The 12,228-nt window shown below is 38.8% G+C and overlaps 1 protein-coding gene across 1 annotated transcript; it reads left to right on the plus strand.

Moving 5' to 3' along the window:
- The first annotated feature begins 4,051 nt into the window (after nt 1-4,051).
- LOC131690543 (exportin-2) lies at nt 4,052-8,005 on the plus strand. The gene is made up of 7 exons (XM_058976408.1): nt 4,052-4,318; nt 4,382-4,533; nt 4,596-6,247; nt 6,308-6,399; nt 6,837-7,143; nt 7,207-7,374; nt 7,438-8,005. Exons 1-7 carry the CDS (start codon nt 4,234-4,236, stop codon nt 7,898-7,900), a joined length of 2,919 nt encoding a protein of 972 aa, XP_058832391.1. The 5' UTR covers nt 4,052-4,233; the 3' UTR covers nt 7,901-8,005.
- The last annotated feature ends 4,223 nt before the right edge of the window (nt 8,006-12,228 follow it).

The following is a 12,228-nucleotide window of genomic DNA, read 5'->3' on the forward strand; positions in this document are numbered from 1 at the left end:
CGGAAGGTATTGGAAATGGTAAGTAAAATGGGTATGGTAGTATAACAGTTCAATTAAAATGGTGAAATATATCAGTAGTATTCCCAATATGGTGAGTATTATACGAATAGTTTGGAAATGGTTACGAAGATTTCTGCAATGGAATTTTTTATACGGGATCCCTAATAAAAAAAAAATATTATACACGAACTTTAACCCATATAGTCCAACAATTCCACATATTGTTTGGATGATACCCTCCACAGGTCGTTAGGCTTTTGAATGATAAGATGTTTATTAGGGATCCCCCTGGCTTAACGTTCCAATCGAACCCAAGATAACGGTTCCAATCGTACATGCAGAATTTTATGTATGCATACCATGATATGATAGAATACTTTTCTATCTGTCTCTAGTTTCTTCTGTTGTAAATTTTATGCATTGGACATATTCGGTCTATCCACTCATTGAATGCTTACAAGAAGTATATGTAAGTAAATGCATAAAAATCACAGCAGAAGAAAAGAGACGGGAATAGAAAGTATGCTAACTATGCATATTTTTGTTTATCAGTGTACAAAGTATATACGGAAAACTTGCATTACCTAGCAGTAGGTAATCTGAATTCATTTTTGCGTCCTACTGCCTCCAACGAAAAACGAAAGAGAGGGAGTCGAAATTTATTCCCCAAAGCCAGACTAATCTTCATCCCAGTAGTTTTGAGTAAAAAAATCATTCACTCTCCCTTGTTTTCCGGCAGTGAAATAAGGACAGCAAATTTAAATTACCTACAGGTAGGTAATGTATTTCAAGTGTGTAAACAAATATGGCGGATTTAGGAATTAACCGAAGACTGCATATCAAGAAAACTGGCCACTCTGGTCAGAATCAGGAACAGTAGCAGCATAACGCCCCTTGCGGGTAAAGGTAGTACTTCCCACAGTGATGGACACACATATATACACTTTTACCAAATCACTTTTTGGCGTAAGAGTGTCTTTTAGTTGGGACATGCCCCAACTAGCGGACACCCAACTAACGAACACCCCAACTAGAAAACGAATTTGCGCTCTAATCACGGACAGAACGGCACCTCGGATTTGTCAGTCGAAATATTGCATGTACAATAGTTATTGTTGTTAACAGCAATGTTTTGGTATCAGTACTTTCTAAAATTTTACTCAAAAATTACGCTCTTTGTTTTCTTGTGCATTTAATTTGTTATTATTTTTAAACGCATTTTTTCACCATGGCATCCCGTTTGATCGCTTTGTAGAACGTTTTCCGGTTTTTAAAACTTTAGTAAGTAGATATTATGCATAATGTGATAAGTATAAGAAAACTAGTTTAATATCTTGTATTTGCAGGCTGGCAATCAGAACTAATCCGGATCAGTTATTGGCTTGCGTGGTCAACCATCAAAAGAGGATAAAAACGAGGATAATCTATCTCCGGACAATGGTTCATATTTCGCTTTGGAAAAGGCTTCGAGTTCCCATATGCGATGTGCTTCCGGAATCGATTTAAACGCTGAGAAAATATATTGTGTAACATCTATAGATTGCGATTATTACTTGTAAATCACAATTATTCTAGGAATCAAATCTAATAGTAAATCCGCTCAAAAACAGGTAAAATTGTTGGGAAAACTATGTAAAACAACATGCAATAATAATTCCGAAAGGGGAAAATTGATTAAACTAATTTGCGCATTAAGGACACAAAACCTAACCTAAATTATTCATTTCGTCAGTAACTAGCATCATCTGGGTGTCTAGTTAGACGATGTATCTAAACTAGTACCCAAATTAGCAATTCACATACAATGTATCGTATTGACAATAGATTATAATATGTGTGCCATAATGAAGTTTATGAGTTAGGCACATAATTAATGGATACACATAGTATGAATACGATAGTCATCAGAGTTGAGCTATGTGATATTTCTAATAATTTGAATGAGATATCTTGGTTCAGTGATGGGAAAGAATATTGGTGTTGAAGCAGGCTGCTGAACCGTCACTGAGTTGGACCGGATAGGTGTAAATAGTGCTTTAACCTCATTTGTCAAAAATTACACCCGATTTAACCTCAGTCTCGCAGTTCCCAAGTAACCACTAAGCCGTAAAAATGGTATCAATTCGGTTGTATAATCGCGTATAGAACACGGGTAACTAAGCTTATAGGCATCATATTGTACATGAGTGCTGTTCAAAAGTCACTTTTGGTGAAATATTCGGCTGAAATACAGCCTACCACAGACTAACAGACATAACACTCGAAAACAACGCTTCGCTCGCTTAAACGGTCATTTTAAATGTATTTGTAGTTGTGACTGTGGCCACAATTGCAATTATGGCGCCACTGGCATATGAACAAGCATATAGGGGATAGACCACTAGTAAAAAATTGTCCCCATGTTCCCATTGTAATGGGTAGAACCCACTGGTTGAAATAAAAACAAAGCGAAAATGGAGGAAAAGCTGTTTTTCTATCTTTCATGGTCTATCTGCCACAGGTTTGACTTTTTTCTATACAGCGATTGTTCACAGAGAACAGACGTCCATCTTCAGCATTCAACTTGTGTAAAATCTCTAACGGTTTCGAAGGTAGTTGGGATATCCAAACCAGGTGCGCTACTGTCGTCATTTTTTTTGTGGCTGAGTTCGACAGAATTCACAGCGGTTATTCCTCACCCTGTCAAACTAGTCCGGAACCGGTTTGGATTTTCAGCATGAATTCCAGCCTAGGGGCAGATCACTCTAGAAATGTATAACAAGTTTGCATCAAATTAGAAAAAAATGCATTTAATTTCCATTTTTGCATCAACTTTGCACTCCCTCGCAGAAAAGTTTGTTTAACAAACGTCCTACGCTGATTGACTTTGTTCGACGTTTTGTTGAATGTAGGGTTAATTTTTTGTAGGGTTTTGACGTCTTACACGCAACGCAAAATACATTACGAATTTCTATTTTGATGGAAAGAAATGCATTTAATTTAGCTGATTTTAAAAAATGCATCACAAGTGATCTGCCCCTAGATTCCAGCTCAAATGCATGAACCGAGAGAGTCGGAATCGGTTGTTTTCTTTGAGCAAGATTCCATACGGAATCCATTCAGGATTTCGAACCGGTTCCGGATTGGATTTGACGGATAGTTGGGATAGGTTGGTGTGGCGGCGCTAGTGTTTATCGTATATTAATTCAAATGTTTACACACGTTCAAGTATTTTTGTTCGATCATGGATGTCTGTCCTCTGTGGTTTGACCCAGGCTCGAACTTCTGCTTCTAGAAGATATGGGGAATAAGTTTTTTCAGTGCGCTTGCTGTTTAATCCATTTGGGCTTTTGGTTATATAAATATTTGCCGTTCTTAAATCAAACGATTTTTGTTTCGATTGGAAGTCGATTTCACTCACCGACGAACAGAGGCATGGTTTTGGGAATATTTTATTTTTGAAATTACTTCCCTTCCTACACTAAACATTAATTTATCCAGCTTTTTACGTACCATAATGGCGGTCTAAATTTTTCAGTTCGTAATACGTTTAATGGCCCTTTTTTGACAATAATCGTGTACGTCAACCGCCCAGCGAGATTAAGTCATCCTACGTTAGTCCAATGCGTTGGATGTTTATTCAATGAACTCCCAACATCTTCAACTGGGCGTTGCTGTCAAGCTGGCGTAAACGGTTATTGTCAAAAAAGGGCAATTAAACGTATTACGAACTGAATAATTTAGACCGCCATTATGGCACGTAAAAAGCTGGATTCATCGCAGTTTCGTATCATTTTATGGCTCGAAGATTTAGTTAACTTTAATTTGTTTGTGACAAATCTCCGAAGCCGATAAGCTTTTTCTTGAGCTTACAAAGTGCGCCATATCATATTTGTTTTGATTTGGACTTCATTGCTTTAGATTAATAGAAATGTCAAGCATTAATGGCATTATAACGGCATCGCTGACAACCGCTTACGGCTTACAACTACGCACGCTTGTTGGGTGCTAATGGCAGTGGTAAAATAGATGAACCCACGGCTTTTTTTTACTTTTTTCGCACAATAGAACTGTCAGCTTGCTGGTCAACCGCCGGTTACCTTCTGCTTACAGTTTTTTTTGCAAATACGCAAATTATTGCAAAATTAGAAAAAATAGTGATCAGATTGGCGAAAAATAAAATTGCATACACTTTTATTGTAGTTAAGACCAATTGGCTGACGTGAAAAGTTTAGCAGATTTGTGGCCGATACTATGGAAATTAACGAAAACAATTTCGAGCGTCTCGCTAACTATTTGCAGCAAACCCTGAGCCCCGATCCTGAAGTGCGTCGGCCCGGTAAGCGCCTTTCGGTATAAAGGTTATGTTATTCCAAAAATGTATTTCCTTATTCTTCATTAGCGGAGCGCTTCATTGAAAGCATCGAGATAAGCCAAAACTATCCCTTACTCTGTCTACACTTAATCGATCGAGCCCAAGTGGACATCACAATACGTGTAGCAGCTGCAATCGCTTTTAAAAATTTTGTGAAGCGTAACTGGGGCTATCATCTGGTGAGTAGAGTATCAGGAAAATGTAATATAGTTGCATGTTATAACCGATTCGAATACCGTAGGATAACGATGGCCCGGACAAGGTGGCCGAGTCGGACAGAAATGGCATCAAAACATTGATTGTTCCGTTGATGTTGAAATCGCCACTGTCGATTCAAAAGCAGCTGAGCGATGCAGTTAGCATCATCGGCAAATACGATTTCCCGCTCAAGTGGCCACAGCTGATGGACGAGATGATCGAAAAGTTTGCTACTGGTGACTTTAACATTATTAATGGCGTTCTGCAAACTGCCCATTCACTGTTTAAACGATATCGTTACGAGTTCAAATCGCAACAGCTGTGGGAGGAAATTAAATTCGTGCTGGATAAGTTGGCGAAACCTTTGACGGATCTGCTGCAGGCAACACTCAGTTTAGCTGAAGCGCACGCGAATAATGAGGAAGCGCTAAAAATTATATATGGCTCGCTGGTGCTTGTTTGTAAAGTGTTTTATTCATTAAACTCTCAGGATTTGCCAGAATTCTTCGAGGATAATATGGAGACGTGGATGAAAGCGTTCCACGCCATGCTGACAATAGACATTCCTTGTTTGAAAACCTCGGATGATGAGGATGCTGGAGTTTTGGAACTGTTACGATCTCAGATTTGTGAGAATCTCTGCCTGTATGCCCAAAAGTATGACGAAGAATTTGGACCGTACATGCCTCAGTTTGTAACGGCTGTATGGGAATTGCTGGTCAATACGGGCATTCAAACAAAATACGATACCCTTGTTTCGAATGCTCTAAACTTCTTGAGTACGGTTGCTGATCGGAGTCATTACAGGCATCTGTTCGAAGATCCAAATGTGCTTGCAAGTATTTGTGAAAAGGTTATAATACCCAACATGGATTTCCGTGTTTCGGATGAAGAGCTTTTCGAAGACAATCCGGAGGAATACATTCGACGAGATATTGAAGGATCTGACGTGGAAACACGCCGACGAGCAGCTTGCGACCTGGTAAAAACACTTTCTCAGAACTTTGAATCGAAGATTATCGAAATCTTCGGTCAGTACTTGCAAGTTTTGTTGAGCAGATATGCAGAAAATCCAGCCAATAATTGGAAGACCAAGGATACTGCTATTTATCTAGTAACTTCCATGGCTTCCAAAGGTCAAACTCAGAAACTAGGTGTTACACAAACCTCTGAGTTGGTACCACTGCCACAGTTTACCCAGCAACAAATAATACCAGAACTAGAGAGAGCTGATGTGAATGAACTACCTGTACTGAAAGCCGATGCCCTGAAATTCATCATGACATTTCGAACTATCCTTGGACCACAAATTATTGTAGCCACATTGCCGCTAGTAGCGAAGCATTTGGCTGCTGGAAACGTAGTCGTGCACAGCTATGCTGCATGCGCGATCGATAAAATCCTCATAATGAAAGGGTCAGACAACAAACCGATCGTCACAAAAGAAATTTTGGCTCCACTCAGTGCCGAACTGATCACCGGACTTTTCGCTGCTTTCACTGTACAGGGTTCCAACGAAAATGAGTACATCATGAAGTGCATTATGAGGACACTGAACACCTTACAGGAAGCGTCGCTGTCTTTCATGATCGTCGTTCTACCTCGGCTCACAGAGATACTAACCGTTGTTTCGAAGAATCCATCGAAACCGCATTTCAATCACTATCTTTTTGAGACACTCTCGCTTTCGGTCAAGTACGCTGGAATGTGGATAATTTTATTAGCAAACTGTTGAATTGTTTTTTTTTGTTCTAGGTTGGTATGCAAAGCAGATCCCAATGCTGTGACGTCGTTCGAAGAGGCATTGTTTCCAGTATTCCAAGGCATTTTACAGCATGACGTTCTCGGTAAATTCCTTGTTATACCATTATGATATATTAAACAGTTGGGTTGGTTTGGATACTAGGGTAATGAGGCTATTTCCGCTGGGTTTCTATTTTAAGCCTACCTATTTGAAACCGTTAGTTAGAGCAGCGTCTAACATCTTTGTTCTACAAATTAGTTCAAAGGGTGAGGTTGCAGATTTCCTTGCGTTCAAACGCGAGTATTTTAATTTTTTCGGGTCATTTTGATATACGAAGCAACGATATTGATGCCCATTTATAGGCATTCCATCATTTGTAGGCCGAGAAAAAAAGTAAAATGGTGTGGCACCCTCCCTAGTAGTGCTAAAATAGGCTCATTATTACATATATAATGTCTTAGGACTGATAAGATATGCGACACAAATAAGTACACTTTAAATTTTTCAAAGTGAGTACTAACCAACGATACGTCATTACAGAATTTATGCCCTACGTATTCCAAATGCTGTCACTGTTTTTGGAGATCCGAGAAGGTCACCGCGCAATACCGGACACATACCTGTCGTTGTTTCCCTGTCTCCTGGCACCGGCGCTTTGGGAAAGACCAGGCAACGTCACTCCGTTAATTCGACTGCTGTGCGCATTCGTCCGGCAAGCATCCCCGCAAATCAGTGCCGATGGTAAACTTAATGGCGTTCTCGGTGTTTTCCAAAAGATGATCGCATCTAAAAACAACGACCATGAAGGTTTCTATTTAATGCAGAATCTTCTGTTGCATTATCCAGCGTGAGTGTCTTCGTTTTCCCACATCGAACAGTACACTTCAAGGAACTTTTTTATTATTTTCAGGGAGGAACTCGGCCAAAGCATGCGCCAGATTTTCTCGCTTCTGTTCCAGCGTTTGAGTTCTACCAAGACTACTAAATTTGTACGTAATTTCATCGTGTTTTTGTGCTTGTACGCAGCCAGAGTTGGGGCTCAATCGCTCGTGCAGATAATCGATAATATTCAGTCCTCGTAAGGATTTCATATTAAAACTCAATTTGTCGAACTTTTTATTATATTTTACCCCTATTTTAGGATGTTCGGCATGGTCATCGAACGGATTTTCATCCCAGATATAAACAAGGTGTCAGGTGAACTGGAACAGAAAATCGTTTCGGTTGGCATAACAAAGCTGCTGTGCGAAGCGCCGGAAATGATCTCCGATCAATACGTGAAGTTTTGGCCTCAGTTGCTGCAAACCGTTATCCAGATATTTGAGCTTCCCCCGGATGAAACCACTAGTGAGGGAGATACCTTCATTGAAATCGAAGACGTTCCGGGATATCAGGCCGCATATTCGCAGCTCAACTTTGCCCAAGCGAAACCAATCGATCCGTTGCCAGACGTCGGTAATACTCGCCAGTATCTGGTTCAACATCTCGGTAAATTGGCACAGAGTAATCCAGGTAAGATTGGTCTTCTGGTGTCCTCTCTACCTGCCGCCCATCAAGAGGTACTGCAAAAGTACTGCGCCCAAAGTGGGGTACAAATTGCATAAAGGAAAAGTTAATTGTCGCTTATTCTGTTGCTCTACTATAACTTTTTCGTTCAAGCCAATTTATATGTTAAGATGAAATAAAGCTACTAGGTGTTACTTTTTAAATCGTCGTGATTGCAATCCTGGATATAGAGAAGTTCATTGAAAGTTCAATCATGGATTACTACGCGCTCTTGCTATTCCAGTCGTTTTCCAGTGTTTATTTGTTTGTACAGGCTCCGATAATTTAAATGCCTTATGAAAATTAATATAAAAGTATAGTAGCATTATTTTCCTAATAAAGCCAAATTCTCTTAAGGGGACATTCTGGATTCGGCGGAAAATCGAGCAGTATTTGAGAATTTCTAGCGGAAAAATAAAAAGGCATACGAACTTCTGCTTTTGATCTCTTATTCGTTATTTATCGATAATTAGAAAATGATTTTTTTCTGAAAATTCTAAATAGTGGAGCTCGTCACTGCAAGCGCAACATCGTCCTACTTCGTCAATTGCAGGGCCTCTCGTAGTTAATTGAAATGAGAAATTTATCCTATAATTTATTAAAATAGACAAAATTTCCTATGGCATACCAAATTTCAATAAATTTAGAAAAAAAATTAAATGGTTGTGTATAAGACACGACCGCAGTCACATTGAAAATGCATCATTTTTGGCGTGGCTTTCGCTGAGTGGCAGGGTTGTCACATTCACTAATTTTCTTAAAGGTTTTGCAGAAATGATCGGAGATTATTATTTTGAATATTTGCTTATATTACAATTTATTGGTAAAGGAACAGAATTAAAAAAGCACAAACTTAATACAAGTTAATTAAAGGAATTTTCTAATTGAATTCTTTTCCCATTATATATTCGACCTAATAAGGACGGTTTGTGTATAACTATTTTTCGGATGCGGGACGAGAATCCTTTAATACAATTAACTTAACCGGCGATTCATTTCTGCTGCATACACACAGACGAATGCACCCAGGTTTTTTGAAGTAGAATACTTATAACGTTTCAATATGGGGGCCCCTTTTCAAAAATTTCTGCTGAGATATTTCCCCAGTTTTCAAATGCGAATAACTTTCGTTGTACTGATCGAAATCGCTACATTTTTGCACTATCTGATCGGAAATATGTGCACTTATATTGTATTTGATTCCGTAAAATGTACGTCTATTATACTGCCCATAACAGCATAAGAGTCCCATGTTGAAAAACAGCAAGCCGAGAAAAACGCTGTTCAAGATTGTCCCATCCATTGAGCCAAATGGATGGGACAACCATGTTTTAGTATTTTTTTTTTTTTGATATTTTCTGAACAAACCCGCTAATCTTATTTGTGCAGTGTGATTCAGTGGTGATACAGAATACAATCCAACGGATAACTCATTTTCGACAAAAATCTACATGGGACTCTTATGCGTTTATGGGCAGTATAGATAACGAAAATAATGTATTTTGTAAAGGTGGTAATTATCTGCGCTGATTGGTCCGTACAATTCAACCAAGCAGCGAGCGTTGCTAGGATTGCCTCTTTTTTATCATATGAGCATCGCCAGGTAAAAAGCGGCACATAAGAGAAAATTCGTCAGTTTGCTTTCTGACCTATGACCTGACAGGTTTTTGACATTGAAAAGTGTCTTCATCTTACTTTTACTAGCTGTTAGATTTGCATGCCATGCCAGTCTCGCGGTTTTTATAATATATTTGATCGAAAAAATTTCGTTTTCGTATCATTTCATTTGGCAACCGTGGAAAAACTGTGATAGCGAAGTGCATCAAAAACCCAACTTTCAAAGCAATAAACAATACTCTTCGGTTGGAATGTATTCAGCGACTGCCACCAGGCATCATTCCATCCAATGATGCACAGGCATGGCTTGAATACAATGATCAGCACACATAGCAGAAAAAGCAGAACGCTCTTTTTTCAACACGCGGATTGCAAGTGTGCGCATTTGAAGGGGTGGGTGTGTGAGAGAGACCCCGCTCTCTTGCTCTTTAAATTATGCGTGGCCGGCTCAGATAAATGTATCATTTCTCGACAAACATATGATTATGGCCTAAAAGCCAACTGTCAAAATCCACTTTGATTGGAAATTCCGGACAAACCGTTACACGCCAATCACAAATGTTGGTAGTAAACGAAAGAGAAAAGTTTTCTCTTTCATAAACTCTTGTGAACTGTGTTCGACTAGTAACGGTTTGTCCGGAATTTCCATTCAAAGTGGCTTTTGACTAGAGATGCACCGAATAGTACTATTCGGCTTTCAGCCGAATACCGAATATTTAATGTTTAATTATTCGGCGTACCGTATATTCGGCTTAAATAAAAATCGGCTGGAATTCGGCCGACCGAATATTTGGTTGTCCAAATATTCGTTGCATCTCTAGTATTTTGTATATATGTATTTTCTTTTATTTTGTTACTTTTAAATATTTCATGAATATTTGACCATTACTTATCATATTCGGCCGAAAGCCAGTTTTTATTATTCGGCGCACCGTATATTCGGCTTAAATCAAAATCGGCTGGTATTCGGCCCGAATATTCGGTCGACCGAATATTCGGTGCATCTCTACTTTTGACAGTTGGCTTTTAGGCCGTAATCATATGTTTGTCGAGATTTGGTTAATTTTCTTTTGGCAAGCGGTAGTGCGATTGACGATGACGTTTCTAATAGCATTGCTTGTGTTGTGTTGGGTGAAGGAGATGATGTTGGCTTATTGGATACTGATATAATATATATCTGCCGTTGATTTGATACTCGGGGCAAACTGGGACAGCCTTTTACATATCATCTATGTATAATAGAGTGACAGGAAAAAAATGACCCCTATTGGCCCACCCCTGATTCGATTCATAGTCCCACCAGGAGTACTTGCACCAAATTTGAAGCAAATCGGACAAGTCTAGCTACCGGACCAACGTGCCTGAAGTTTGTATGGGATTTTTCGACAATTTACATGGAGAAAACCCACTAACTCGCATTTTTGCCGCTAGGTGGCACTGTATGTATAGCATTATCACTGTAAGTGAAAATAAGTAAGATAATTTAATTGTCTACAACTTTTTCGTAGACTGCTAGTCAATCCGGCTTTGTTAAAAGAAGTTATTAAACTTTTAACGAAGTGATGTCTGAGTCAGTTTTGCATGGGGCCTAGCAGTGCATGGTTGTGTATCAGTACTCGATTTGCGCGAACTAAACATTTTTGTGAAATAACCGTAAGATTTAGCTCTATGATATATTCAGAAGAATTGTAGTAAATAATACGATCCATGTTTTGGATACAACGTTTTAGTTCCACGTTTCACCACGTAGAGGGCGCCAACACTAACTTTTCAACGGAAAGAGATAGAAATTAGGTGTCTTCCACAAAGTTGTAGAACAGATATTTTCCAATAATTCTTTCGAACATCTTGATAGTCTATCTCTCTTCTATGAAAAGTTAGTGTTGGCGCCCTCTATGCGGTCATAGTTAGAACTAAAAATTTTCAACCAAAACATAACTCGTATTATGTCTTATAATTCTTCTGAATATACTATTGGGCTAAACCTATCGATTATTTCACAAAAATGCATAGTTTGTGTGAATCGATTACAGATACACAACCATGCACTGCTAGGCCCCATGCAAAACTGACTCAGACATCACTTCGTTAAAAGTTTAATAACTTCTTTTAACAAAGCCGGATTCACTAGCAGTCTTTGGCAAAGTTGTAGACAATTAAATTATCTTTCTTATTTTCACTTACAGTGATAATACGATAGATGCACTGCCACCTAGCGGCAAAAATGCGAGTTAGTGGGTTTTCTCCATGTAAATTATCGAAAAATCCCATACAAACTTCAGGCACGTTGGTCCGATAGCTAGACTTGTCCGATTTGCTTCAAATTTGGTGCAAGTTCTCCTGGTGGGACTAGGAATCGAATCAGGGGTGGGCCGATTGCGTTTTAAAAAATTTATTATTTTCCTGGGCAGTCTAATGTATAAGCTGTATAATTGTATAATGCTGCATGTATGACGGCATTTGTACATCCACATTAAGACCGGTTTATTTTATGCTCAGCTAAATTATTTTACTTACTTCGCAGTTCAAATAGTGAAATGATCCATTAAAAATAATAACCTGGCACTACATTCGTTGTTGGTTATTATCATACGTGGCAATTGCAGGGTTATTGCGAAAACTATACGCTAAGAAATCTGCTTGGTGAAGGTTTGAACATATTATGTATAGGGCATTCGGCTTAACTCTCTAATGCTGACATTACACGCGCAAATGCCCTTCTGCTGGCTCTTAACTGTGGAGTAATTATAATTTACAGTAAGTCCAAAAA

The sequence above is a fragment of the Topomyia yanbarensis genome, chromosome 3 (assembly GCF_030247195.1).
Source record: "Topomyia yanbarensis strain Yona2022 chromosome 3, ASM3024719v1, whole genome shotgun sequence".
In the NCBI taxonomy this organism is placed as follows: Eukaryota; Metazoa; Arthropoda; class Insecta; order Diptera; family Culicidae; genus Topomyia; species Topomyia yanbarensis.